Below are 24,722 nucleotides of genomic sequence, written 5' to 3'. Positions count from 1 at the left end.
AGGACACCTGTACCAGGGCAACAAGCTCACGGACCTTCCTGGCCAGGGTGTTCCTTACTCTGGTCTGTCCATCTCTGGCCTCAGGAGCTACAGGAGGTGATGAGGAGTAAGCGCTGATGCAAACTCGTGGGGGAGATTTAGGCAGCCCTTTTCATGCCTCCTCCAGCCATACCTGTAAGGGTCACAAATTGCTAAAAAATAGGGAGCCGTGGAGGGGGCCATGGCCATGGTGTTGTTATCTGAGCAGCCTGGTGTGTTGAGTGAGGGACAGGGCCAGGGGTCTTGACTCTGACCTCAAAGTCTGAGGCAGGACAAGGAACAGAAGGTTCCAGATTACATCCTTCTGGTCACTGTCTCTGTCCATTGAAACTATGGCCATTTCCCTGTGTCTGTCCTGCTGAGAGGTCCTCACTGAGAGTCCAGCTCCTTCTTCTCGTCACTGGCCTTCACCTGGATAGGTACCACTTCCCACCACTGTCTCCATGTGTTCATGAATCCTCGTTTGCTCCAGAGTGTGTTTCATTGTCAAGTGTCCATGTCTTGCCCAAACCCCAAGTTCCCCAGGCAAACTGATGTTTTCTGGGTCCTTCTGACCTCCCTAGCCCTGCCTGCGAAGTTCACAAAGGGTCTGAGGAATGAGGAGGCCACTGAAGGGGCAACGGCCACACTTCTCTGCGAGCTGAGCAAGGAGGCGCCTGTGCAATGGAGGAAGGGGCTCGAGACCCTCAGAGCTGGGGACAGAGTCAGCCTGAGGCAGGATGGGGTCCTGTGTGAGCTGGAGATCCGAGGTCTGGCTGTGGCAGATGCCGGGGAGTACTCGTGTGTGTGCGGGCAGGAGAGCACGTCGGCCACACTGATCATCAAGGGTAACAACAACTGTGACCAAGCAGAGCCCTGTTTTGGTGTCCAGTTACTTGTTTCATGACATCTGCCTGCGCTCATTCCATGGTCTCCGCTGTCTCAGTGTCATTCTCTTCCCATAATTCCACAGAATCCCTTCCACCTTCCTGGCTGTTGTACAAACCATGAGAAACCAGCATCTAGGCCCCTTCTCATCCCTCATGTCACCACTGGTTTTGTTCTGTTTCCTGTCAGAGTCTGTGTCACCTCGTCCATCCAGTCATGTCCTGCCCCAAATTTCCCCACAGAATCTGTTTCATGTCTTTCCAGCCCTCCTGGCCCTGCCCACCAGTTTCATACACAGCCTCAGGCCTGAGGCGTCCATGAAAGTGGCACAGCCCTGCTGTTCACAGGCTGGCTGAGGGATGCTACCATGCACAATGTGACTGGGCACACCCAGCATGTGGCCCGTGTCCACATGGGTTTTATGTCTCCTCTGTGCTGTCCATGTCTTGTCTTATCCATGAGCTCATATCTGTGACTGTGCCCATATCTTTCTGACTCCCAGCCCTGCCCGCCAAGTTCACAAAGGGTCTGAGGAAGGAAGAGGCCACAGAAGGGGCCATGGTCACGCTGCACTGTGAGCTGAGCAAGGCGGCCCCTGTGGAGTGGAGGAAGGGGCTCGAGACCCTCAGAGCTGGGGACAGAGTCAGCCTGAGGCAGGACGGGGCTGTGTGTGAGCTGGAGATCCAGGAACTGGTTGTGGCGGACGCCGGGGAGTACTCGTGCGTGTGCGGGCAGGAGAGCACGTCAGCCACACTGACCGTCAGGGGTAAAGACCATGTGTGGCCATGTGAGCCAATAGCTTGGTGTCTGCAGAGACCACCGTCTGCTCTGTAGGGCTGTGTGGCTGGGTCTCTCCTTGAGCATCTCCCCGCTGTGGCTGCGGCCAATTTCATGTCCTGATATTTGTGTCCAGTCCTTTGTCTCCTCTGTTCCTCTCCTCAGTTTGCCTCTGTCACCGTCTGTGCATTCATTCTCATTTACACGTGGCCCTTTGCAGCTTGTGTGGTCCTTGTGGGTGTCCTTGTCCTGGACACAGAGTCCGCAGACAACCTTAAGTTCTCTGTGTCACTGTGACCCCCCCACAGCCCTGCCCGCGAAGTTCACAAAGAGTCTGAGGAAGGAAGAGGCCATGGAAGGGGCCACAGCCACACTGCACTGCGAGCTGAGCAAGGCAGCCCCTGTGGAGTGGAGGAAGGGGCTCGAGACGCTCAGAGCTGGGGACAGAGTCAGCCTGAGGCAGGACGGGGCTGTGTGTGAGCTGGAGATCCGAGGTCTGGCTGTGGCAGATGCCGGGGAGTACTCGTGCGTGTGCGGGCAGGAGAGCACGTCGGCCACACTGACCATCAAGGGTAACAACAACTGTGACCAAGCAGAGCCCTGTTTTGGTGTCCGGTTACTTGTTTCATGACATCTGCCTGGGCTCATTCCATGTTCTCCGCTGTCTCAGTGTCATTCTCTTCCCATAATTCCACAGAATCTCTTCCACCTTCCTGGCTGTTGTACAAACCATGAGAAACCAGCATCTAGGCCCCTTCTCATCCCTCATGTCACCACTGGTTTTGTTCTGTTTCCTGTCAGAGTCTGTGTCACCTCGTCCATCCAGTCATGTCCTGCCCCAAATTTCCCCACAGAATCTGTTTCATGTCTTTCCAGCCCTCCTGGCCTTGTCCACCAGTTTCATACACAGCCTCAGGCCTGAGGCGTCCATGAAAGTGGCACAGCCCTGCTGTTCACAGGCTGGCTGAGGGATGCTACCATGCACAATGTGACTGGGCACACCCAGCATGTGGCCCGTGTCCACATGGGTTTTATGTCTCCTCTGTGCTGTCCATGTCTTGTCTTATCCATGAGCTCATATCTGTGACTGTGCCCATGTCTTTCTGACTCCCAGCCCTGCCCGCCAAGTTCACAAAGGGTCTGAGGAAGGAAGAGGCCACAGAAGGGGCCATGGTCACGCTGCACTGTGAGCTGAGCAAGGCGGCCCCTGTGGAGTGGAGGAAGGGGCTCGAGACCCTCAGAGCTGGGGACAGAGTCAGCCTGAAGCAGGACGGGGCTGTGTGTGAACTGGAGATCCAGGAACTGGTTGTGGCGGACGCCGGGGAGTACTCGTGCGTGTGCGGGCAGGAGAGCACGTCGGCCACATTAACCATCAAGGGTAAAGTCTGCATATGGCCTCAGGGACCAGTGGCTTGGTGTCTGCACATTTCTACTCTGTCAACACCTGCTCCGTTTTAGCATCCGTGGGTTTATGTCTCCAACTTGGGTCCCCGAGCATCTCCCAGCTTCATCTCTCTGTCCAGAAGTCCTGATGTCCATGTCTAGTCCTTGTGTCTACTGTTCCTCTTGTTCCATTTGCCTTTGTTACCATCTGTGCATTTGTTCTCAAGTTCATGCCATGGCCAATAGCAGTTTGTGTGGTCCTTGTGAGTGTCCTTGTCCTAGACACACAGTCCCACGGACAATCTGAAGTTCTCTGTGTCACTCTAACCCTCCCCAGCCGAGCCTGCGAAGTTCACAAAGAGCCTGAGGGATGAGGAGGCCACTGAAGGGGCCACAGCCATGCTGCTGTGCAAGCTGAGCAAGGCGGCCCCTGTGTAGTGGAGGAAGGGGCTCGAGACCCTCAGAGCTGGGGCTAGAGTCAGCCTGAGGCAGGACAGGGACCTGTGTGAGGTGGAGATCCGGGAACTGGTTGTAGCAGATGCCGGGGCGTACTTGTGTGTGTGCGGGCAGGAGAGCACGTCGGCCACACTGACCATCAGGGGTGAAGACCATGTGTGGCCAAGCAGAGCCATGCTTTGGTTTCAGTTACTTGCTTCATGACATCTGCCTGCGCTCATTCCATGTTCTCCGCTGTCTCAGTGTCATTCTCTTCCCATAATTCCACAGAATCTCTTCCACCTTCCTGGCTGTTGTACAAACCATGAGAAACCAGCATCTAGGCCCCTTCTCATCCCTCATGTCACCACTGGTTTTGTTCTGTTTCCTGTCAGAGTCTGTGTCACCTCGTCCATCCAGTCATGTCCTGCCCCAAATTTCCCCACAGAATTTGTTTCATGTCTTTCCAGCCCTCCTGGCCCTGTCCTCCAGTTTCATACACAGCCTCAGGCCTGAGGTGTCCATGAAAGTGGCACAGCCCTGCTGTTCACAGGCTGGCTGAGGGATGCTACCATGCACAATGTGACTGGGCACACCCAGCATGTGGCCCGTGTCCACATGGGTTTTATGTCTCCTCTGTGCTGTCCATGTCTTGTCTTATCCATGAGCTCATATCTGTGACTGTGCCCATATCTTTCTGACTCCCAGCCCTGCCCGCCAAGTTCACAAAGGGTCTGAGGAAGGAAGAGGCCACAGAAGGGGCCATGGTCACGCTGCACTGTGAGCTGAGCAAGGCGGCCCCTGTGGAGTGGAGGAAGGGGCTCGAGACCCTCAGAGCTGGGGACAGAGTCAGCCTGAGGCAGGACGGGGCTGTGTGTGAGCTGGAGATCCAGGAACTGGTTGTGGCGGACGCCGGGGAGTACTCGTGCGTGTGCGGGCAGGAGAGCACGTCAGCCACACTGACCGTCAGGGGTAAAGACCATGTGTGGCCATGTGAGCCAATAGCTTGGTGTCTGCAGAGACCACCTTCTGCTCTGTAGGGCTGTGTGGCTGGGTCTCTCCTTGAGCATCTCCCCGCTGTGGCTGCGGCCAATTTCATGTCCTGATATTTGTGTCCAGTCCTTTGTCTCCTCTGTTCCTCTCCTCAGTTTGCCTCTGTCACCGTCTGTGCATTCATTCTCATTTACACGTGGCCCTTTGCAGCTTGTGTGGTCCTTGTGGGTGTCCTTGTCCTGGACACAGAGTCCGCAGACAACCTTAAGTTCTCTGTGTCACTGTGACCCCCCCACAGCCCTGCCCGCGAAGTTCACAAAGAGTCTGAGGAAGGAAGAGGCCATGGAAGGGGCCACAGCCACACTGCACTGCGAGCTGAGCAAGGCAGCCCCTGTGGAGTGGAGGAAGGGGCTCGAGACGCTCAGAGCTGGGGACAGAGTCAGCCTGAGGCAGGACGGGGCTGTGTGTGAGCTGGAGATCCGAGGTCTGGCTGTGGCAGATGCCGGGGAGTACTCGTGCGTGTGCGGGCAGGAGAGCACGTCGGCCACACTGACCATCAAGGGTAACAACAACTGTGACCAAGCAGAGCCCTGTTTTGGTGTCCGGTTACTTGTTTCATGACATCTGCCTGGGCTCATTCCATGTTCTCCGCTGTCTCAGTGTCATTCTCTTCCCATAATTCCACAGAATCTCTTCCACCTTCCTGGCTGTTGTACAAACCATGAGAAACCAGCATCTAGGCCCCTTCTCATCCCTCATGTCACCACTGGTTTTGTTCTGTTTCCTGTCAGAGTCTGTGTCACCTCGTCCATCCAGTCATGTCCTGCCCCAAATTTCCCCACAGAATCTGTTTCATGTCTTTCCAGCCCTCCTGGCCTTGTCCACCAGTTTCATACACAGCCTCAGGCCTGAGGCGTCCATGAAAGTGGCACAGCCCTGCTGTTCACAGGCTGGCTGAGGGATGCTACCATGCACAATGTGACTGGGCACACCCAGCATGTGGCCCGTGTCCACATGGGTTTTATGTCTCCTCTGTGCTGTCCATGTCTTGTCTTATCCATGAGCTCATATCTGTGACTGTGCCCATGTCTTTCTGACTCCCAGCCCTGCCCGCCAAGTTCACAAAGGGTCTGAGGAAGGAAGAGGCCACAGAAGGGGCCATGGTCACGCTGCACTGTGAGCTGAGCAAGGCGGCCCCTGTGGAGTGGAGGAAGGGGCTCGAGACCCTCAGAGCTGGGGACAGAGTCAGCCTGAAGCAGGACGGGGCTGTGTGTGAACTGGAGATCCAGGAACTGGTTGTGGCGGACGCCGGGGAGTACTCGTGCGTGTGCGGGCAGGAGAGCACGTCGGCCACATTAACCATCAAGGGTAAAGTCTGCATATGGCCTCAGGGACCAGTGGCTTGGTGTCTGCACATTTCTACTCTGTCAACACCTGCTCCGTTTTAGCATCCGTGGGTTTATGTCTCCAACTTGGGTCCCCGAGCATCTCCCAGCTTCATCTCTCTGTCCAGAAGTCCTGATGTCCATGTCTAGTCCTTGTGTCTACTGTTCCTCTTGTTCCATTTGCCTTTGTCACCATCTGTGCATTTGTTCTCAAGTTCATGCCATGGCCAATAGCAGTTTGTGTGGTCCTTGTGAGTGTCCTTGTCCTAGACACACAGTCCCACGGACAATCTGAAGTTCTCTGTGTCACTCTAACCCTCCCCAGCCGAGCCTGCGAAGTTCACAAAGAGCCTGAGGGATGAGGAGGCCACTGAAGGGGCCACAGCCATGCTGCTGTGCAAGCTGAGCAAGGCGGCCCCTGTGTAGTGGAGGAAGGGGCTCGAGACCCTCAGAGCTGGGGCTAGAGTCAGCCTGAGGCAGGACAGGGACCTGTGTGAGGTGGAGATCCGGGAACTGGTTGTAGCAGATGCCGGGGCGTACTTGTGTGTGTGCGGGCAGGAGAGCACGTCGGCCACACTGACCATCAGGGGTGAAGACCATGTGTGGCCAAGCAGAGCCATGCTTTGGTTTCAGTTACTTGCTTCATGACATCTGCCTGCGCTCATTCCATGTTCTCCGCTGTCTCAGTGTCATTCTCTTCCCATAATTCCACAGAATCTCTTCCACCTTCCTGGCTGTTGTACAAACCATGAGAAACCAGCATCTAGGCCCCTTCTCATCCCTCATGTCACCACTGGTTTTGTTCTGTTTCCTGTCAGAGTCTGTGTCACCTCGTCCATCCAGTCATGTCCTGCCCCAAATTTCCCCACAGAATTTGTTTCATGTCTTTCCAGCCCTCCTGGCCCTGTCCTCCAGTTTCATACACAGCCTCAGGCCTGAGGTGTCCATGAAAGTGGCACAGCCCTGCTGTTCACAGGCTGGCTGAGGGATGCTACCATGCACAATGTGACTGGGCACACCCAGCATGTGGCCCGTGTCCACATGGGTTTTATGTCTCCTCTGTGCTGTCCATGTCTTGTCTTATCCATGAGCTCATATCTGTGACTGTGCCCATATCTTTCTGACTCCCAGCCCTGCCCGCCAAGTTCACAAAGGGTCTGAGGAAGGAAGAGGCCACAGAAGGGGCCATGGTCACGCTGTGCTGTGAGCTGAGCAAGGCGGCCCCTGTGGAGTGGAGGAAGGGGCTCAAGACCCTCAGAGCTGGGGACAGAGTCAGCCTGAAGCAGGACGGGGCTGTGTGTGAGCTGGAGATCCAGGAACTGGTTGTGGCGGACGCCGGGGAGTACTCGTGCGTGTGCGGGCAGGAGAGCACGTCAGCCACACTGACCGTCAGGGGTAAAGACCATGTGTGGCCATGTGAGCCAATAGCTTGGTGTCTGCAGAGACCACCGTCTGCTCTGTAGGGCTGTGTGGCTGGGTCTCTCCTTGAGCATCTCCCCGCTGTGGCTGCGGCCAATTTCATGTCCTGATATTTGTGTCCAGTCCTTTGACTCCTCTGTTCCTCTCCTCAGTTTGCCTCTGTCACCGTCTGTGCATTCATTCTCATTTACACGTGGCCCTTTGCAGCTTGTGTGGTCCTTGTGGGTGTCCTTGTCCTGGACACAGAGTCCGCAGACAACCTTAAGTTCTCTGTGTCACTGTGACCCCCCCACAGCCCTGCCCGCGAAGTTCACAAAGAGTCTGAGGAAGGAAGAGGCCATGGAAGGGGCCACAACCGCACTGCGCTGCGAGCTGAGCAAGGCAGCCCCTGTGGAGTGGAGGAAGGGGCTCGAGACGCTCAGAGCTGGGGACAGAGTCAGCCTGAGGCAGGACGGGGCTGTGTGTGAGCTGGAGATCCGAGGTCTGGCTGTGGCGGATGCCGGGGAGTACTCGTGCGTGTGCGGGCAGGAGAGCACGTCGGCCACACTGACCGTCAAGGGTAAAGACTGCCTGTGGCCACATGGACTCATTTGGGTGCCATGGCCCTCTCCTTGTCTCCTGCATCCACACTGGGTACCCATGGGCGCTCCCTCCTCTCTTCCTTGAACAATTTCCCTCTCCTTTCTCCTTGCCTACCACTGTGTTGTCCAGTGTCTTGGTAGCTAGGTACTGATCTCCATCCAAATGATTTCCCTTGATCAGTTCTCATGGTAAAGACAGAATTCCAGCTTGTCCTTCTTCCTATCCTAATCTGTTTATTTTTTCCCCTTTCTAGCCTCTAGTCACGGTCTTAGGGGTCCGATTGCCTGATGGGACACAGCCCTGCCCATGGGCATCCTAAGTGGAGGCTGGCATGAGATTTGCCTGGTTAGATCCAGAGCTCCTCCCAAAGCTCCCACCATGGACCCTCCTTTCCTTTGAAGTGGACCCAGACCATGATGCCCTTTCCTATCCCAGTCTCCTGGGACCTGTGGCAATGAGTCCATTGGGCATCCAGACAGCTGGGGTGAAGCTGAGAGCCATGCCTGACCTAGGTTCTCAACAAGGTTGACTGGTGTAGGGGGCCTGTCTCCTGACTAGGCGTGTGTGGGGCTTGTCTCTTGGCTGGGTCTCTAGACTGACCCTGTCTCCCCTCTGCCCACCCACCCCACAGCCCCGCCGTTGGTATTCAGGGAGCCTTTGCAGAGCCTGCAGGCTGAGGAAGGCACAGGGGCCAGGCTACGATGTGAGCTGTCTGAGCCCAGGGCTGTGGTCTGGAGCAAGGGTGGCCTGGAGCTGCAGGCCGACGAGCGCCGGGAGCCACGGCAGCAGGGCTGCCTGGTGGAGCTGGTGCTGCGGGACCTGCGCTGGGAAGATGCGGGCGAGTACACCTGCACCTGTGGCTCCCAGGCCACCAGCGCCACTGTCACCGTCACAGGTGGGACCCAAGGTGGCCTCTGCCCTCTGCATAGGCCATGCATGCTTTGGGGGGCCCTCTGGGCTGCAGTTTTACTGGAGTCCAATCTGAGGGGACCCTGCCTCGGGCAGGGCTGGTGGGTGGACCTGACCAGATGTTCAGTTGACTCTACGTTCCCCCCTCCCCACAGCTGCACCCGTGCGGTTCCTCCGGGAACTGCAGGCCCAGGAGGTGGATGAGGGTGGGACGGCACGCCTGTGCTGTGAGCTGAGCCGGGCGGGCACCAGTGTGGAGTGGCGCAAGGGCTTGCTGCAGCTCTTCCCCTGTGCCAAGTACCAGATGGTTCAGGAAGGCGTGACTGTGGAGCTGCTGGTGCATGATGCAGACCAGGAGGACGCTGGACATTACACCTGTGACACAGGCCACGCACAGAGCACTGCCAGACTCTCAGTTCGCGGTGAGCTGCCCGCGGGTCCCTGCCTTCCCAGGGCCCCTCAAGACCCTGTGGAGTGGAGGCTGGGGTGCGTTGCTCAGCACTTCTAAGTCACCCTCTGGCCCCCCAGCCCCCAGGCCCATGTTCCAGACTGAGCTGCAGGACGCAGAGCAGGAGGTGGGCAGCCTGGCCCGGCTGTGCTGCCAGCTGAGTGAGGTGGAGCCTGGGGCCCCTGTGCAGTGGCTCAAGGAGGGTGTGGAGCTGCACACTGGCTCCAAGTACGAGATGCATCACCAGGGGGCCATGTGTGAACTGCTGATCCACGGGCTCGAGGCCAAGGATGCGGGCCAGTATGCCTGCGTGGTGGGTGGCCAGAAAACCATGGCCTCTGTCAAGGTCAGAGGTGAGCCTTTCCCTAATAGCTGCCCTGTGACCCCCTCCCCAGGTGCTATTCCAAGGGTGGCTCTCAGGCCCCAAGGTTACAAGCTCTCTCTTCTCATTTCGGCATCACTCCCCTGTCGACAGTGGGAAAAGGGAGTCTGTGGCCCCTGGGTGCTTCCCTGCCTCCTGCCCCTAGCCGGCAGGTAGGGCAGCTTGACTTGGGCTGTTCTCTCTGAGCCCCTGCCTGTCTGTCTGAAGGTCTTGCCTTCCTGATGTCCCAGCCAGGGCAGGGCTGGCCGTGGGGTGGGGATGGAAAGAGGCAGCTCCCCACTCTGCAGCCCCTTGCCTACTTCCTCCTAACAGAGATGCTTGAGCCCATCTTTGCCCCTAGGGGGTTTCTGTAGCAAGTGAGGTGATGGATGCTATGTGAGGCAGATAGAGGCCATGACAGGACAGGCGTGTGAGAGTATCGGGAAGGCTTCCTGGAGGAGGGAGAGTTAAAAGTTCACCTGGGTGCTCAGGCCTGACTGGTAAAGGGTCCCATCACCCACACCCCAGAGCCTGAGGTAACCATTGTGTGAGGCCTGGTTGACATGGAGGTGCAGGCTGACAGGGAGGTGGAGTTCAGCTGTGAGGTGTCGAGGGCAAGGGCCACAGCTGCCCAGGGGTGCCTCCAGGACCTGCCACTGCACAGCAGCAAGGTGGCAGAGGTGGTTGTGCAGGGCGACCACACCCACATGCTGCAGCTGAAGGGTGTGACATGAAAATGCAAGCTCAGTCTTCTTCCACGTGGGCCTCTACAAGTCCTCAGCCCAGCTCACTGTCCGTGGGAGTGGGTGAGGGTGGCTGCCCCTCTCAGCACACTCGGAGCCAAAATGTCCAGACCCTGTTGGGAGACAGAGGCAGACTGCAAGGGTCCCTGCTTTGGGGACTGGGAACTAGCCCCATGCATGGGTGGTTCTGAGGTGGCCCAAGATGCCAGGGTTGAGTGGTACCCTGTATGCTTATCTGTAGAAATTGGGGTGGGGTGCTGGGGGCAGACTCCAGAACTGGGAGGTGCTCCTGACAGTGGAGCATCCCAGCTGTTGAGGCTGATGCCACACTTCCCTTGGTGCAGCCCCCCAGGTGACCATTCTGGAGCCCCTGCAGGATGTGCAGCTCAGTGAGGGCCAGGATGCCCATTTCCGATGCCGGCTGTCCAGGGCCTCTGGCCAGGAGGCTCGCTGGGCCTTGGGAGGAGTGCCTCTGCAGGCCAACGAAATGAATGACATTACAGTGGAGCAAGGCACACTCCACTCGCTCACTCTCCACAAGGTGGGACCCTGGGACCTGCCTCCATCCACATGCTCCCAGGAGTGTGGGGGGAGAAGATTCCAACTCCCATTGGATTGGCCTGGGGAGTTGTCAGGAGACATGGTATGAACAGGCTGCCAGGCTGAGACCCCATCTTCGCTCCCACAGGTGACCCTCGAGGATGCAGGAACCATCAGTTTCCAGGTGGGCTCATGTAGCTCAGAGGCCCAGCTGAAGGTCACAGGTGGGCAGCCCCCTCCCACACCTGGCAAGGTGATGTCTCCATATCCCTCCCTAGTCAAAGAGCTGTTGGGGGGTGGTGTGGTCAGAAACCCAGGTCTTCCAGCAGTTATTTTGCCTTGGGGTGGCAATTTTCCAACCCCTGACTGCTAAAGCCATGAACTGGATAGCCCACTGAGGGGGGCTGGTGAAGATCAGCTTGGGAGATTCTGGTGTGCATGTGGGGTCCCTGTGTGGGGGTTAGTGCTGTCTGCAGGAGGGAGGTGGGGAGCCTGGCCATGGGGGCAGGGGGTTGGGCCCTAAGGTGGAAGCCCTCTGTATGGCTACTCCTATGGCACAGGTCATCTTAACACACATGTGCATACTTGACAGCTCCCAGGTGATGGTGCAGTAGCATACCTGTGACACGTGTACAGTTTTGGGTATAGTGTAGTTGGCCTCAGGCATGCAAACATGATTTCAAGAACCTTCAACTTAGATTATACCTTGTCTGCAGAGCTGGTTATTCTTGAGTGTCCCTCACCTGCTGTTCTACTCCTGGTTTTAACACCAGTCCCATCCATCTAACCAACTATCCACTATCCATCACCATTCATCCCTCATCCACCTACCCACCATCCATCCATCCACCATACTTCATAATTCATCATCCATCTATCCATCCATCCATCTATCCATCATCCATTCATCCAACACGTAGCATCCATTCATCATTGACCATCTATCCATCCATCCACCATCAATCCATCCACCATTAATTTCTATCTTCCTTCCATCCACCATCCATCTACCATTTACCTATCTATCACCCACCATCCATCCATCCACCAACATCCATCCATCAATCAATTCATCTATTCAACCATTTATCCATCCACGCATAAATCATCCATCTACCCAACCATTCATCTGTTCACCTATCGACTCATCCGTTCACCATCTACCATCCATTGAACAAACCTTCTAAGCCTCTACCCTTGTGTAAGTCTCGGATCTTCAGAGGGGCCAGGTGCAGTTCTGCCATCATGGAGCCCCCAATCCACTGGGATTATTGGACATTAGAGACAAAGCATGCCCTGGGTCTTCAGGGGTGAACAGATATGGCGAGTTCTGTGGCCTCTGGTGCTGGGAAAGACTCTGTGGTCTCTGGGATTGGGAAAGGCCTCAAGTTGAATGATGAGAGATGGGCAGTGTCCTAGGTATTGTGACCTGGCTGGGCCAGAAAAGGCTTTGTGTGTTCATCAGGGTGGTTGGTTGTGAGGGAGGACATGCAGCTGGGTTGGAACTTATGCAGGGTTGTGCCTTGACCCCTGTCAGCCAAGTCCCAGCCTGTGTCAGCTGACCTGTGTACAGACACCTGGCCATGTCCTTGGGGGAGGGAAATGGCATGGGGTGTCCTGATAGGTGTTATATGGACCAGCTTAGGTACAGTGCTGGAAGTGGGAATGGGGAGCTGGTGGAGCAGTCAGGGACTGTCAGATGTGCACTCTCAGAAGAGGGTTGGGGCAGGTGGAGGGCTGGGGCTGGAGTTTTGGTGGTGCATGCCCAGAAAGAGCTTGGGGAGGTTTCTGAGGAAGGCCTAGCTGGGGCAGGTGTGGGAACACAGATCAGGCAGCAGCCGGGTTGGGGAAGCCCCTGAGCTAGGGCCTGCTGTGTGCTGGGGCAAAAGTAGTTGCCATGGGCATTAGGGCCCTAGAATTTTAGGTCTGGGGACCACAGGTGACATCTGGCCATATGGCCTTCTGGGAATAGAAGAAGTATCTGCTTCCACACCTGCAGGGATGGAAGGCTTACTACCTGAGGCAGACCCCACCCGCTCAGAGTGGCAGCCCCACAGCCTCTTCTCCCCGCCCACCTCGTAGCCATGGGGCTTGGGACTTGTTCATTCTGATTGCTGAGGAGGCTGTGGACACATGCCTTCTGTGTATTTTTGTGAAACCAGGTGTATTCTGGAGAGGGGTGTGAGTGCAGGGACACTGAGCCCACTCTCTGTGAGTGGTTTGAATGTATCATTCCATGAGCAGGGTGGGATAGCTGGCCCGAGTTGATCTCTAAACCCCAGTGCCAGGGATCCCCAAAATGGTATACCCCCCACATAGTCCTGTGGGCCCAGGGCACCCAGCCTGCCCTCCTATTGCCCTCTTGTGCAGAGGCAGCGCCATGCCTGGTACGTGGCTTGCAGAATGTGGACGTCTTTGCGGGGGATGTGGCCACGTTCTCCTGTGAGGTGTCCTGTGCGGGTGGGCCCGAGGCCTGCTGGTGGCTGGATGGGACTCTGCTGCAGGACAGCCCCCAGAGTGCCATCTGCGTGCACGATGGGACGGTTCATTCCCTCACGCTGTCGGGCCTGGGGATTGCTGACTCAGGCACTGTCACCTACCGTGCAGGGCCCCTGGTCTCCACGGCCAAGTTGTTGGTCAAAGGTACCGGCCGATGGGACCCCGCCTGCACTAATGCTTCTGCCATCGCTGCTCCCGCAAGTTTCCTGCAGGGGTTTGGGGACTGGCATTGCTCCACACGTGCCATGTGTGGACACTCAGGCAGGCTGCAGTCCTGCTTCCTGGATGAGAAAGAATGCTTGGCTCAGAGCATGAAGCTGGGAGGCCAACTTCATGCCCACCTGCTCGTGGGATCCTGAGTGCTGGTGCCACCTGGTCGCCACTCTGTGGCTGCACCCATCTCAGGCATACACCCAGAGGGCAGCCTTCCCACCTTGCCCCAGCCTGCCCTATCCCTGCTCGTGGCTGCTTACACTGCTGTGGTTTGGGTTGGGGGTCTTTTCTCTTTTGGGTTGGGGAAGGCAGTGGGTTGCCAGGAACCCCTCAGTCCACTCCCAGTTGGGTGCTCCTGGGACGGCCGCTTGGTGTGGCTTCACCTGGCATGTTTGCAGATGGGTCTTCTCTGCACTGTTGAAGAGTAAATTGACATCTTCCCAGGTCCAAGGAGCAAACCATTTTTTGAGTAGGATTTTTCCAGGTGGAGATGGGATGGCGCCCCCTGGAGGGGTGGAGAAGCCCCTGAAAAAGGGACAAAGTGGGCTGGGGGTGCTGCGTGCCCAGCAGATGCTGAGGGCCCCTGAACTTTTAGGAGGAGGCATTGTGTCCCTGCTGGTGCCCCATGCTCCCCAGGCTCAGGGAGGAAAGGGCTCAGGAGGTCAGAGGGGCCAGGAGGGGACAAGTGGATGGAGGCCGTCAGCCATGGGTGGGGTGTGTAGGGGCAAGGCTTGCACTATGTGGAGGGTCCTGGGCCACCATGGCCAGTTCCTTTCCTGCCAAAGCCCCTCGCTTGCTTGCTGATGAACTGCTGCTGCTGACCGCAGAGGGCGGGTAGGCGCTGGTCACACGGCTCAGGCTTACACGTGCCCGGCGTGTTGGCCGACAGATCCTGCAGTGGAGGTGGTCAGTGCCATGCAAGACCTGGCGGTGGAGGAGGGTGGCCCAGCCGAGCTCCTCTGCCAGTACTCACGGCCAGTGCAGGCCACGTGGAAGATGGACGAGCAGGAGGTGCGCGCCGACGGGCGTCGCGTCATCATAGAGCAGGACTGGACCGTGGCCAGGCTGTCCTTCAGACCAGCCTTGCCCTGCGACAGTGGCATCTATTCTTGTGAGGCTGCGGGCACCCGAGTGGTGGCTCTGCTGCAAGTGCAAGGTGAGGCCGCCCAGCAGGCAGCCCAGGCCTAGCAGGCTTCGGCATGGCCAGCCAAGATGCAATGGTGGAGCATCGGGCAGGGGCAGCCAGCAGAGTGTGACCATGCCAGTACTGGAAAGATGAGATCTGAGCAGTAGGTCCTGCTGAAGCTGGCTGAGCCCTGAGCCCACCCATCCAGACCCCACCCTTCCTAAAGCAGCCTGAGAACACAGGGTGGCTGGACAGACCCTGGGCAGAGACTACACCTAAAAGAATCTGCATCCGAAACACTGGGGAGGTAGAGGCAGGCAAGGAAGCAGCCTCCGGGCAGGTGAGCAAGCAGGCCTGGGGCCACAGGACCCTCCGCAGGGCTCTACGTGGGGCTCTGTCCCCACATCCTGGGCTCAGATCCCAGCTCTGCCCCTTCCCAGGCTGTTGCTTGGATGGTGCACCAAGCCCCATGTCCTTGAAAGGATATGCTGTTGGGGAACCAGGAGCAGGGGACAGTGGGCTGCCCCACTGTGTGGAAGGGAGCATTGTTTGGCTGAAGCCGCTTGATCTTTGGGAAAATCTGGACTGTCCCTGGTGTTGAGTGAGCTGGAGAGTAGAGACAGTTGTCAGGGCCATCCAAGCTGGATAGCAGGTGTGAGCAGGTGAGACCAGTCTCCCACAGGCCACACGCGGTCTTCCCCCCCGCTCCCTGCCACCCATTCCCTCACTTGTTCAACAACTAAATTTTGTAAACACTTTTTTGGGGCACCTGAGAGCACATCAGGGAACAGACAAAACTCCCTCCATTCACGGCAGCACCCCTGACATCCTCATTGGAAATGTGATTGGAGCAGTGTGTCCCCAGCCTGGGGGGTGGGTCTGGGGCTCATGGACATCTGGGTAGAGGCTTCAGCCACAGGCTGGAGAAGGAGCAGAGTAAGGAAGTGGGGACAGCAGGCGCTAGGGGGCTTGCTGCTGCTTTAAAATCTGGGCGTTTATCTAACACCATGGTGACATCCTTGGGTAGGAAGCAAGGGTGAGCTCCAGCGGTGACGTCACTGCCGCCCCCTCCTGTCTGTCAGCTGGCCCTGATCACGCCATCCAGCAGAATGGAGTCAGACGCCTAAGTCGCTGTCAGCTCTAACGGGAGGAGAGGGGCTGGGCCAAGGGGGAGTCTACTCTGTTGTGGGAGGGGGATGTGGGTGGCCCAGCAGGTCCTCTGTTTTGAAACACCCTCCCCACTTCATTTCCTGGGCCCCTGTCCACAGCAGACACCCTTGCCTATGGCATGGGCCTGGCCTCTAACCGAACTGGGAGGGTGCATCCTGGCTGTGTGTGGGTTCAGTCTGAGGCACGTATCCAGACAGCAGTTGGGGCTGTGGGCTCGGACCACCAGCTCAGTGACTGCAGTGGCTCCTTGCTGTCGTGTGGGTCAAACTCAGACCGTTCCTAGCATCCAGGCCAGCCCTGGGTCACCTGAAGCTCCTCTCCTGCCTGATCTCACCACCTGGCCCCTTGCATCCTTCACCCCGCTGGCCTGACTCCCCGCTGTCCCCCATGAATCCCTCCTTCATCCCCATTGCAGTGTCCCCTCTTGTCACTCCTCTTGGCTGGATGCCTGTCCTGAAAACGGTGCTAAAGGTGGCAAGCCTCACAGTCAGGCACTGAGTTCATGGCCTCCATGGAAAACGCATGGCCATTTATTATAGACTCTCGGACTTTTTAGGAGAGAGCCAGAGCGGGCTGGGGAATATGGGCAGAGGTCTCTCTGGTCCCAGCGAGTGAGAGTAGCAGCCCAGCAGGTCTGATAGCACTGGCCTGGAGACCGAGGAAAGGGGGACAAGTAGAGCCCCACCTGCAGCCAGGGCAAGGGTGGCAGCACCTGTGAGGCTTCTCACCTGTGAGGTGGGGGAGACCCCCATCCTGACTCTAGCGTGGTGATGGTGTGGAGGTGGGCAGGGCCTTGGGAGGACATGCATGAAGGCTCCACGTGGACATCACTGGGCTCCCTCCTGGTGGCCCGCTGTTTGGCCCTATGTCACGGGGGCATTTCTATGCGGCCTGGGCAGTCAGGGCTCCCAAGCCCTGAGCCATCCCTCCATCCCCCAGCCAAGAATACAGTGGTGCGTGGCCTGGAAAACGTGGAGGTGCCCGAGGGGGGCGAAGCGCTATTTGAGTGCCAGCTGTCCCGGCCAGAGGTGGCTGCACACACCTGGCTGCTGGATGACCAGCCCGTGCTCAGCTCAGAGAACGCTGAGGTGGTCTACTTCGAGAACGGTCTGCGGCACCTGCTGCTGCTCAAAAACCTGCGGCCTCAGGACAGCTGCCGGGTGACCTTCCTGGCTGGGGATGTGGTGACCTCAGCGTTCCTCACCGTCAGAGGTGGGTGTGTGGGTGGGGGGGAGGGTCTCTGCCACCCCTCCCACTGGATACTCTGCTGAAGGGATGAGGAGGGGTGGAGCTGGGCCTGCAGGTTGGGCAGGTCCCTCAGACCCTTCCCGCTATGGGATAGGGGTGTGGCCATGGGTCTCTGAGACCCCTTCCCACCAGATGCCCGGGTGCAAGGAGAACTGGTGGCCACAGGGGGCGTGGGTCTCTCAGACCCCTTCCACCGGATACTGCCTTTATGGGGGGAGGGTGGGCAGAGTGGGGAGGGCTGTTAAGGGGGGCTGGTGGCCTCTGAGGCTCCATCCCACCTGAGGCTTCGAATTTGGAGAACAATGATCTCAGAGATCAGATCTCTAAGACTCCTCCCACCTGAGCTGGGCCACGACTGGGTAGCTGGGCTCAGAGGTAGAGGGAGGGGTGAGGGGGAAAGGTCTCCCAGCACCAAGAGGCCACCATCGTGGTCCCGAGCTCACACCCTGGCCCCACCCTCAGGCTGGCGCCTGGAAGTCCTGGAGCCCCCGCGGGATGCGGCCGTGGGGGCAGGAAGGCAGGCCCACTTCAGCTGCACGCTCAGCGAGGTGGTGCCCGTGGGCGAGGCAACCTGGTACATCAACGGGACTGCAGTGCAGCCTGACGACGTGGACTGGATGGTGACCGCAGATGGCAGCCACCACACGCTGCTGCTGCGCCGCGCCCGGCCGCACCACGCCGGCGAAGTCACCTTTGCTGCCCGCGATGCCGTGGCCTCTGCGCAGCTCACCGTGCTGGGTGGGTGGCTTGGGTGCTGGACTCTCTCATGGGTGGGTAGGGGCGGAGGTTCCAGCTCCAGAAGCTACTGCAGGCTCTCCGTGTCCCCCCACCCAGGCGCACAACCCTCGCTCCTGGAGACAGGAGCCCAGGCACCTGTCTGCTCACAGGCCTGGGGGGTGATCTGTCCGAGCCCTCACTGCACCCCAGAATCAGACCCTAGGGCGGAGGGGCTGTGCCCCATATGAGAAAATGGATACCAAATTGACCGCCCTCCCCTGCAGGCCTCCCGGATCCCCCGGAGGACGCCGAGGTGGTGGGGCGCAGTGACCACTCCGTGACGCTGTCTTGGGTGGCCCCCACAAGCGATGGCGGTGGCGGTCTCTGTGGCTACCGGGTGGAGATGAAACCATCGGCCACTGGGGAGTGGCAGCTGTGCCACGAACTGGTGTCCGAGCCGGAGTGCATTGTGGATGGCCTGGCCCCTGGGGAGACCTACCGCTTCCGCGTGGCGGCTGTGGGCCCTGCAGGCGCCGGAGAGCCCGTGCACCTGCCCCAGACAGTGAGGCTCGGTAGGTTGCTGCCCTGGTCCTGGTGGATAAGGGTGGGGGGTCCAGCCTGGAGCACTCGGCCTCCTTAAGCCAGAAGAAGGTCGGCATGTCCTTACTGATGCGCGCATCCTCAGCAGAGCCCCTGGGACCTGCGCCCGCGCCCGCGCCCCTAGCTCTGGAGTGCCGGCAGGTGGCGGCCGGCCAGGATTTGCGTCTGGATTGTGAGGTGGTGGAGGCTGGAGAGGTTGTCTGGCTGAAGGGAACGGAGCGCATCCAGCCTGGGGGGCGCTTCCAGGTCCTTTGCCAGAGTGGGCGACAGACGCTGGTGATTCGGGACTTCTCAGCAGAGGACCAGGGCGAGTACCGCTGCAGCCCTGCCAGGGATCCCATCTCTGCTGCTGCCGTGGCCTTCCAGGGTGCGTCCTCCAGGGCCCAGCATGCGGGAGTGGAGGAGTTGGGGGAAACCCTGGGGTGGGGGGGACCCCCACAGCAAGGGGTCCACTTGGGGAGTTTGCCTCACACCAAGGGAAACTGAGGCTTGCTGGGGAGACGCACAGACCCTGCATGGCTCAGTCTTATGTCCGAGCCCATATCTCTAGCGTCTTAGGTTGCACCCCCTCCCTGAATGTGATCCTGGCCATCACGGTGCTTGATACCCACTGCTGGTCCCTTAAGTCCTCAGGCTTCTGTGCTCTGAGTCCCCCTGCACTGTGTCTCCTCCCCACTGCATGTGAACCTCCCCATGACCTCTGAGCATCCCCCCCTCACTCTGAGGGCTGAGGCTGAGCAGGGGAAGCTGAGGCCCAAGGAAAGTGGTTTGGAGCCTCTGAAACCTTGTAAAGGCTGTGCGATCAGAGCTCTCCAGAAGCCCGGATGGACAGCAGAGGCCTATTGAGGGGAACCACAGTCGGCAGCCCAGTTCCCACCTGGCTGACCAGTCTCCTGCTGTCCGCAGTGGTGCTGACACCAGGATCCAGAGATGAGGTCCCTGCACAGCCCAGCCTGCCTCCTGAGGCGGCCCAGGAGGGTGACCTGCACCTGCTGTGGGAGGCCCTGGCTCGAAAGCGCCGCATGAGCCGCGAGCCCACGCTGGACTCCATCAGCGAGCTGCCTGAGGAGGACGGGCGCCTGCAGCGCCAGCGGCGGGAGGCAGAGGACCTGGCCCCTGACCTATCTGAGGACTACTCCACAGCTGACGAACTGGCACGCACTGGTGAGGCCGACCTCTCACACACCAGCTCTGACGACGAGTCCCGAGCAGGCACTCCTTCCCTGGTCACCTATCTCAAGAAGGCTGGGAAGCCTGGCACCTCTCCACTGGCCAGTAAGGTGAGCCTCCATCGTGGCCTGCAAGGGAGGCTTGGGTGTCTCAGATCTTTACCACTCGTTGTCCATCCAAGCATCATCTTATTCACCCATTCACCATCCACCGACCCATCCATTCAGTAAGCCTTTGTTCATCCATCTGTCATCATCCATTTATCCATCCAACAGCCATCCACTTATCCATTCATGCATCTACCACCACCAACCCATCCATCCATGCACCTCCATTTATCACCATCTATCCACACATTTCACCCATCTGCCCACCCATCCACCATTCAACCATCCATCCATTTACTCGCTGTCCATAGGTCTATACCACCCATTTATCCATCCATCCATCCATCTGCCATCCACTTAACCACTTATCTATCCAAGGTAGTGCAGCTGCCAGCAGCGGAGGCAGAGTGGCCTGCTGGCGCTGGGATCAGACTGGGTTCTGCCTCCTGCCTACCCCGGAGGCCCCTGCCCATCCTTTCCCTGACCCAGGCCTTGGTTTCCCTACCCTCTGTGCACACAGGTTGGGGCTCCAGCAGTCCCTTCTGGAAAGCTGCAGAAGCAGCAGAAACAGCCAACCACAGTGTGCCCGCCACCAGGAGACCTGAGTATTGAGGACCTCAGTGACCCATCTCTGGACAAGGCAGCCATGAAGATCCAGGCTGCCTTCAAGGGTTACAAGGTGCGGAAGGAGATGAGGCAGCAGGAGGGGCCCGTGTTCCGGAGCACATTTGGAGACACTGAGGCACAGGTTGGGGACACCTTACGTCTAGAGTGTGTGGTGTCCAGCAAGGCAGACGTGCAAGCTCGTTGGCTGAAGGATGGAGTGGAGCTGACGGATGGCAGGCACCACCACATTGACCAGCTCAAGGATGGCACCTGTTCTCTGCTGGTCGCTGGCGTGGGCCATGCAGATGCGGGCTGCTACACCTGCCAGGTGAGCAGCAAGTTTGGCTGTACGGTCCACAGTGCCCACGTGGCTGTCAGCGGGACGGAGAGCGAGGCTGAGAGCTCCTCTGGTGGAGAAGTGGATGACGCCTTCCGCCGGGCAGCCCGGCGGCTGCACCGCCTCTTCCGCACCAAGGGCCCAGCTGAGGTTTCGGAGGAGGAGATCTTCTTGAGTGCCGATGAGGGCTCAGGGGAGCCTGAGGAGCCTGGGGACTGGCAGACGTACCGCGAGGATGAGCACTTGGTTTGCATCCGCTTTGAGGCACTGCCTGAGGCCCGTCGGGCGGCCACCCACTTCCAGGAGATGTTCAACATGCTAGGCATTGGGGTGGACATCAGCCTGTTGGAGCAGGGACCCCGGGGGGTGGAGATACGCATCGCCAAGGTGGCCCTTGCCCCCGCAGTGCCTTTGGAGCCAGTGCCCAGCTTGCGGACCACAGAGGCTGGTGAGTCTGTGAGCTACCCGGAGTGGGATAGGGCGGGAGAGGAGAGGAGAGGCTGGTGCATGACCAGGGTCAGCTGAGAGGTCAAGGAGTTGGCTGGGCCCCAGCTTCTGGCTCTTGGCAGATGCTGCCCACTGAGGTTGGCAGAGCCCACCTGGCAGAGCCCAGGTGGATGGAGCTCCAGCTCCACCCAGTTCTGCCTGTTATTGTCAGAGTTTCAGCGTTCTCATTTGTGCGCTGGCTATGGGAATGCTGACTTTTGTTTGTTTTTTTCTCCATGAGGGTTTGAGATGCAACCTGTATAAAAGGTGGGGCTCCATGTGGTCCAGTCTGCACCCCATTTCCTGCTCCAGCAACAAAAATTAATTAAAAAGCCACATCACTGTTTACTTGTATGTCCCTAGAAATGGCAGAAGAGGTGTCCTTAACCCACAGTGTTGTGCCTTGAAAATTTCCCTCTCCATTCTGAGCGCCAGGCCTCAACCCTGGACTCCCAGCCATAATGCCTTCGTCCTCCCTCCACTTCCCCTCCTCCATGCCTCCTGTCTGCTGTCCCTCTGGCCACAGGGTGACTTGGGAGCCAGGCTGACAAAGGGAGGACTCCCCTAAAGCCGTGGTCGGCAAACTAATGAGTGTGGCTCTTCCTAAGCCTTAGGAGTACCCTAATTAAGTTAATAACAATGTACCTACCTATATAGTTTAAGTTTAAAAAATTTGGCTCTCAAGAGAAATTTCAATTGTTGTACTGTTGAAATTTGGTTGTTGACAAATGAGTTTGCCGACCACTGGTCTAGAGAATGGGGAGGAGGGAAGAGCTCATAGAGCAGAGACAGTGCTGTTTAGCCGCTTAGTCTGTGCGCGCTCTCCCTTGAATGGGGGCCTTGTGGGTCACCCGTGTGCACTGCTGCAGCCCAGGTGATTGGGCACGGGGGCTGCTACTAACTTGCACACCCTACCTGTCCCTCCCAGCCCCAGTGTTCCTGACTGAGTTGCAGAATCAGGAGGTGCTGGACGGGTACCCTGTGAGCTTCGACTGTGTGGTGACAGGCCAGCCCGTGCCCAGCGTGCGCTGGTTCAAAGATGGGAGGATCCTGGAGGAGGATGACCACTACATGATCAGTGATGACCAACAGGGCGGCCACCAGCTCATCATCACAGCTGTGGTGCCTGCAGACATGGGTGTCTACCGCTGCCTGGCTGAGAACAGCATGGGTGTGTCCTCCACCAAGGCTGAGCTCCGAGTGGACTGTGAGTGTGGCTGGCCTGCTTTGCTGGCCTAGGGTGGGTGGCTCAGGAGTTCCTGGCTGGGAGGGGCAGTGCTGGGTTGGATGATGTCTTGTGGCTGATGGAGAGCTCTCTGGGAGTCTCTTGGAGTAGGGATAGGGGCCTTAACTCTTTGAGAAGTGTCAGGGCTGAGGAGGGACCCAGAAAGGCTTGGAGGTGTCCTGGGGCATGGTGGGTGACTAATGGCACTGTGGGCAATAAGAAATATGTACTAGGTCTCATCCCTGGTTCCTGCTCAGAGCTCTTAAATCTCTTAAAATTCCGAAGTGACAAGTCACTAAAGCAGTGACTCCTGGAGGGCCTCTAGATGGCTTCAGGATGGAGGATGGTCATAGAAAAGACCACATCATGGACCCTATAAATATGTCTAACTGATTTTTTAAAAATATATTTTTATTATTATTTCAGAGAGGAAGAGAGATAGAAACATCAATATTGAGAATCATTGATCAGCTGCCTCCTACACATCCCCTGCTGGGGATGGAGGCTACAACCTGAGCATGTGTCCTGACCGGAAGTCGTACTGAGACCTCCTGGTTCATAGGTCAATGCTCAACTGCTGAGCCACGCCAGCTGGACATGTCTAACTGATTTTTGACAAAAGTGCAAAAGCAGTTGAGTGGAGTAAAGTTTCAAAGATGGTGCTGGAGTTATTTGGACATTTATAAGAAAATAAGAACTTAGACCATATATGAAAATTAACTCAAAATGGATTACATGCGTAATGTGAATATAAAACTTTAGAAAAACAATAGGAGGAAATCTTCAGTACCTAGAGCTAGGAAAGATCTTTGTATACTTGACTGGCAAAAGAAAAAAGTAGTAAAATGGACTTCATCAGAGTTAAAATCTTTTGCTGGTGTGGAGCAATGAATTATTTCTTAAAAATTGATTTTAGAGAGCGGAAGGGAGAGAGAGAGACAGAGAAGCATTGATGTGAGAAATATTAATTGCTTGGTTGCCTCCTTTATGCACCCCCATTGGGGATCAAACCCACAACCTGGGTATGTGCCCTGACCAGGAATTGCAGCTGCCACCTTATAGTGTATGGGAAAATGCTCTAACCAAATGAGTCACACTGGCCAGGGAGAGAGAATGAAATTCTACAGGCTGAGAGAAAATATCCACAAACCATATATTTTGTGAAGGACTTTATCTAAACTATATAAAGAATGCTCAATTTTAAATAGAAAAAAAAATGCTTAAAAATCTAATTAGAACAGGAGCATGTGCAGACATTTCAGGGGAAAGGACACAGAGATGACAAATAAATGTGTCGAAGGTCTTCCACACATTAACCAACAGGAAAATGCAAGCCAGGACCCTAGCAAAACATCCCTGCACACAATGGAATGACTAACATAAAAACTGTGCTGCCACCACATGCAGGTGAGGGGCCAGAGAAATGGGACCCTTGTACACTGCTGGTGGGTGTCAGTGTAAGAAACATTCAAACCTGTACAGAATTTTTGTGAGTATTTGAACCAAACTGCCAGGATTTCAACAGATTGAGATAATGCTCCAGAGAATGGCAGTTTTACACATTATTTTATACATTATAATCAAAGGAGACGTAAATGGGTTACATGAAATTCATTGGTGATAGATTAGGGAGAAGGGAGAAAGCAAGAGGGGGACCTCTGGGATTGGATACCAATAAAATGATAGACATATACATCTTTTAGGTAGGTGGGTACTGGATAGTTATAGTCAACAATTAACATGATAAAAGCAACACTCAGAGGATTTGTAGTCTCTGCTCTGGTGCATTGGTTGTGCCCTGAGGGGTCCAGAAAAAAGAGGAGTTACCCTGACATTCCAAAGGTATGTTATCGTAGATGCAAAGGACAATAGACAGGCTCAGTCAAGGTAAGATTGACTTTTGTGAGGGAAGATCCTAGCCTAGGACATGATTACCCACCATAAACTGCTTTTAGTTTAAAAGTTTTAATTTCAGACCATCCTTTGTGGTTACTTTAGGTCTTTGATTTTGCAAGATCGTCACACCTTCCCTGAGCTTGTCAGGTAGCATGTAGCACCTTTTCATCCACATGGGAGTGGAAAATGGTGCAGCTACTCTGGATCATGGTAGGGAATTTTTTATAAAATGAATCATGTACTTACCATATGACCCAACCATCATTTTGTTGGGTGTTTATTCAAGAAATGAAAACTCAAATTCATAACACAATCTATACCCAAATGCTCATAGTAGCTTTATTTCTAACTAGAGGCCTGGTGCACAAAAATTTGTGCACTCGGGAGGGTCCCTCACCCCAGCCTGTGCCCTCTCGCAGTCTGGGACCCCTCGGGAATGAC

The 24,722-nt window shown here is 56.8% G+C and overlaps 1 protein-coding gene across 1 annotated transcript in view; it reads left to right on the top strand.

The window, feature by feature from the left end:
• Positions 1-24,722, top strand: part of OBSCN (obscurin, cytoskeletal calmodulin and titin-interacting RhoGEF) — a gene marked incomplete at its 5' end in the record, with an annotated part of 152,916 nt that overhangs the window by 88,444 nt on the left and 39,750 nt on the right. The window contains 23 exon segments of the mRNA XM_081091302.1: positions 2,884-3,061; positions 4,210-4,473; positions 4,793-5,056; positions 5,599-5,862; positions 6,205-6,302; positions 6,306-6,468; positions 7,011-7,274; positions 7,594-7,857; positions 8,512-8,775; positions 8,945-9,211; positions 9,318-9,590; positions 10,127-10,146; positions 10,150-10,328; positions 10,330-10,400; positions 10,686-10,882; positions 11,030-11,105; positions 16,829-17,101; positions 17,600-17,875; positions 18,139-18,426; positions 18,540-18,821; positions 19,361-19,734; positions 20,252-21,122; positions 22,089-22,367. Coding sequence (XP_080947428.1) covers positions 2,884-3,061; positions 4,210-4,473; positions 4,793-5,056; positions 5,599-5,862; positions 6,205-6,302; positions 6,306-6,468; positions 7,011-7,274; positions 7,594-7,857; positions 8,512-8,775; positions 8,945-9,211; positions 9,318-9,590; positions 10,127-10,146; positions 10,150-10,328; positions 10,330-10,400; positions 10,686-10,882; positions 11,030-11,105; positions 16,829-17,101; positions 17,600-17,875; positions 18,139-18,426; positions 18,540-18,821; positions 19,361-19,734; positions 20,252-21,122; positions 22,089-22,367 — 5,749 coding nt within the window.

This window comes from Myotis nattereri (assembly GCF_964212035.1).
Source record: "Myotis nattereri genome assembly, chromosome: 5".
Classification (NCBI taxonomy): domain Eukaryota; kingdom Metazoa; phylum Chordata; class Mammalia; order Chiroptera; family Vespertilionidae; genus Myotis; species Myotis nattereri.
This window is presented reverse-complemented; position numbering and strand designations above follow the sequence as displayed.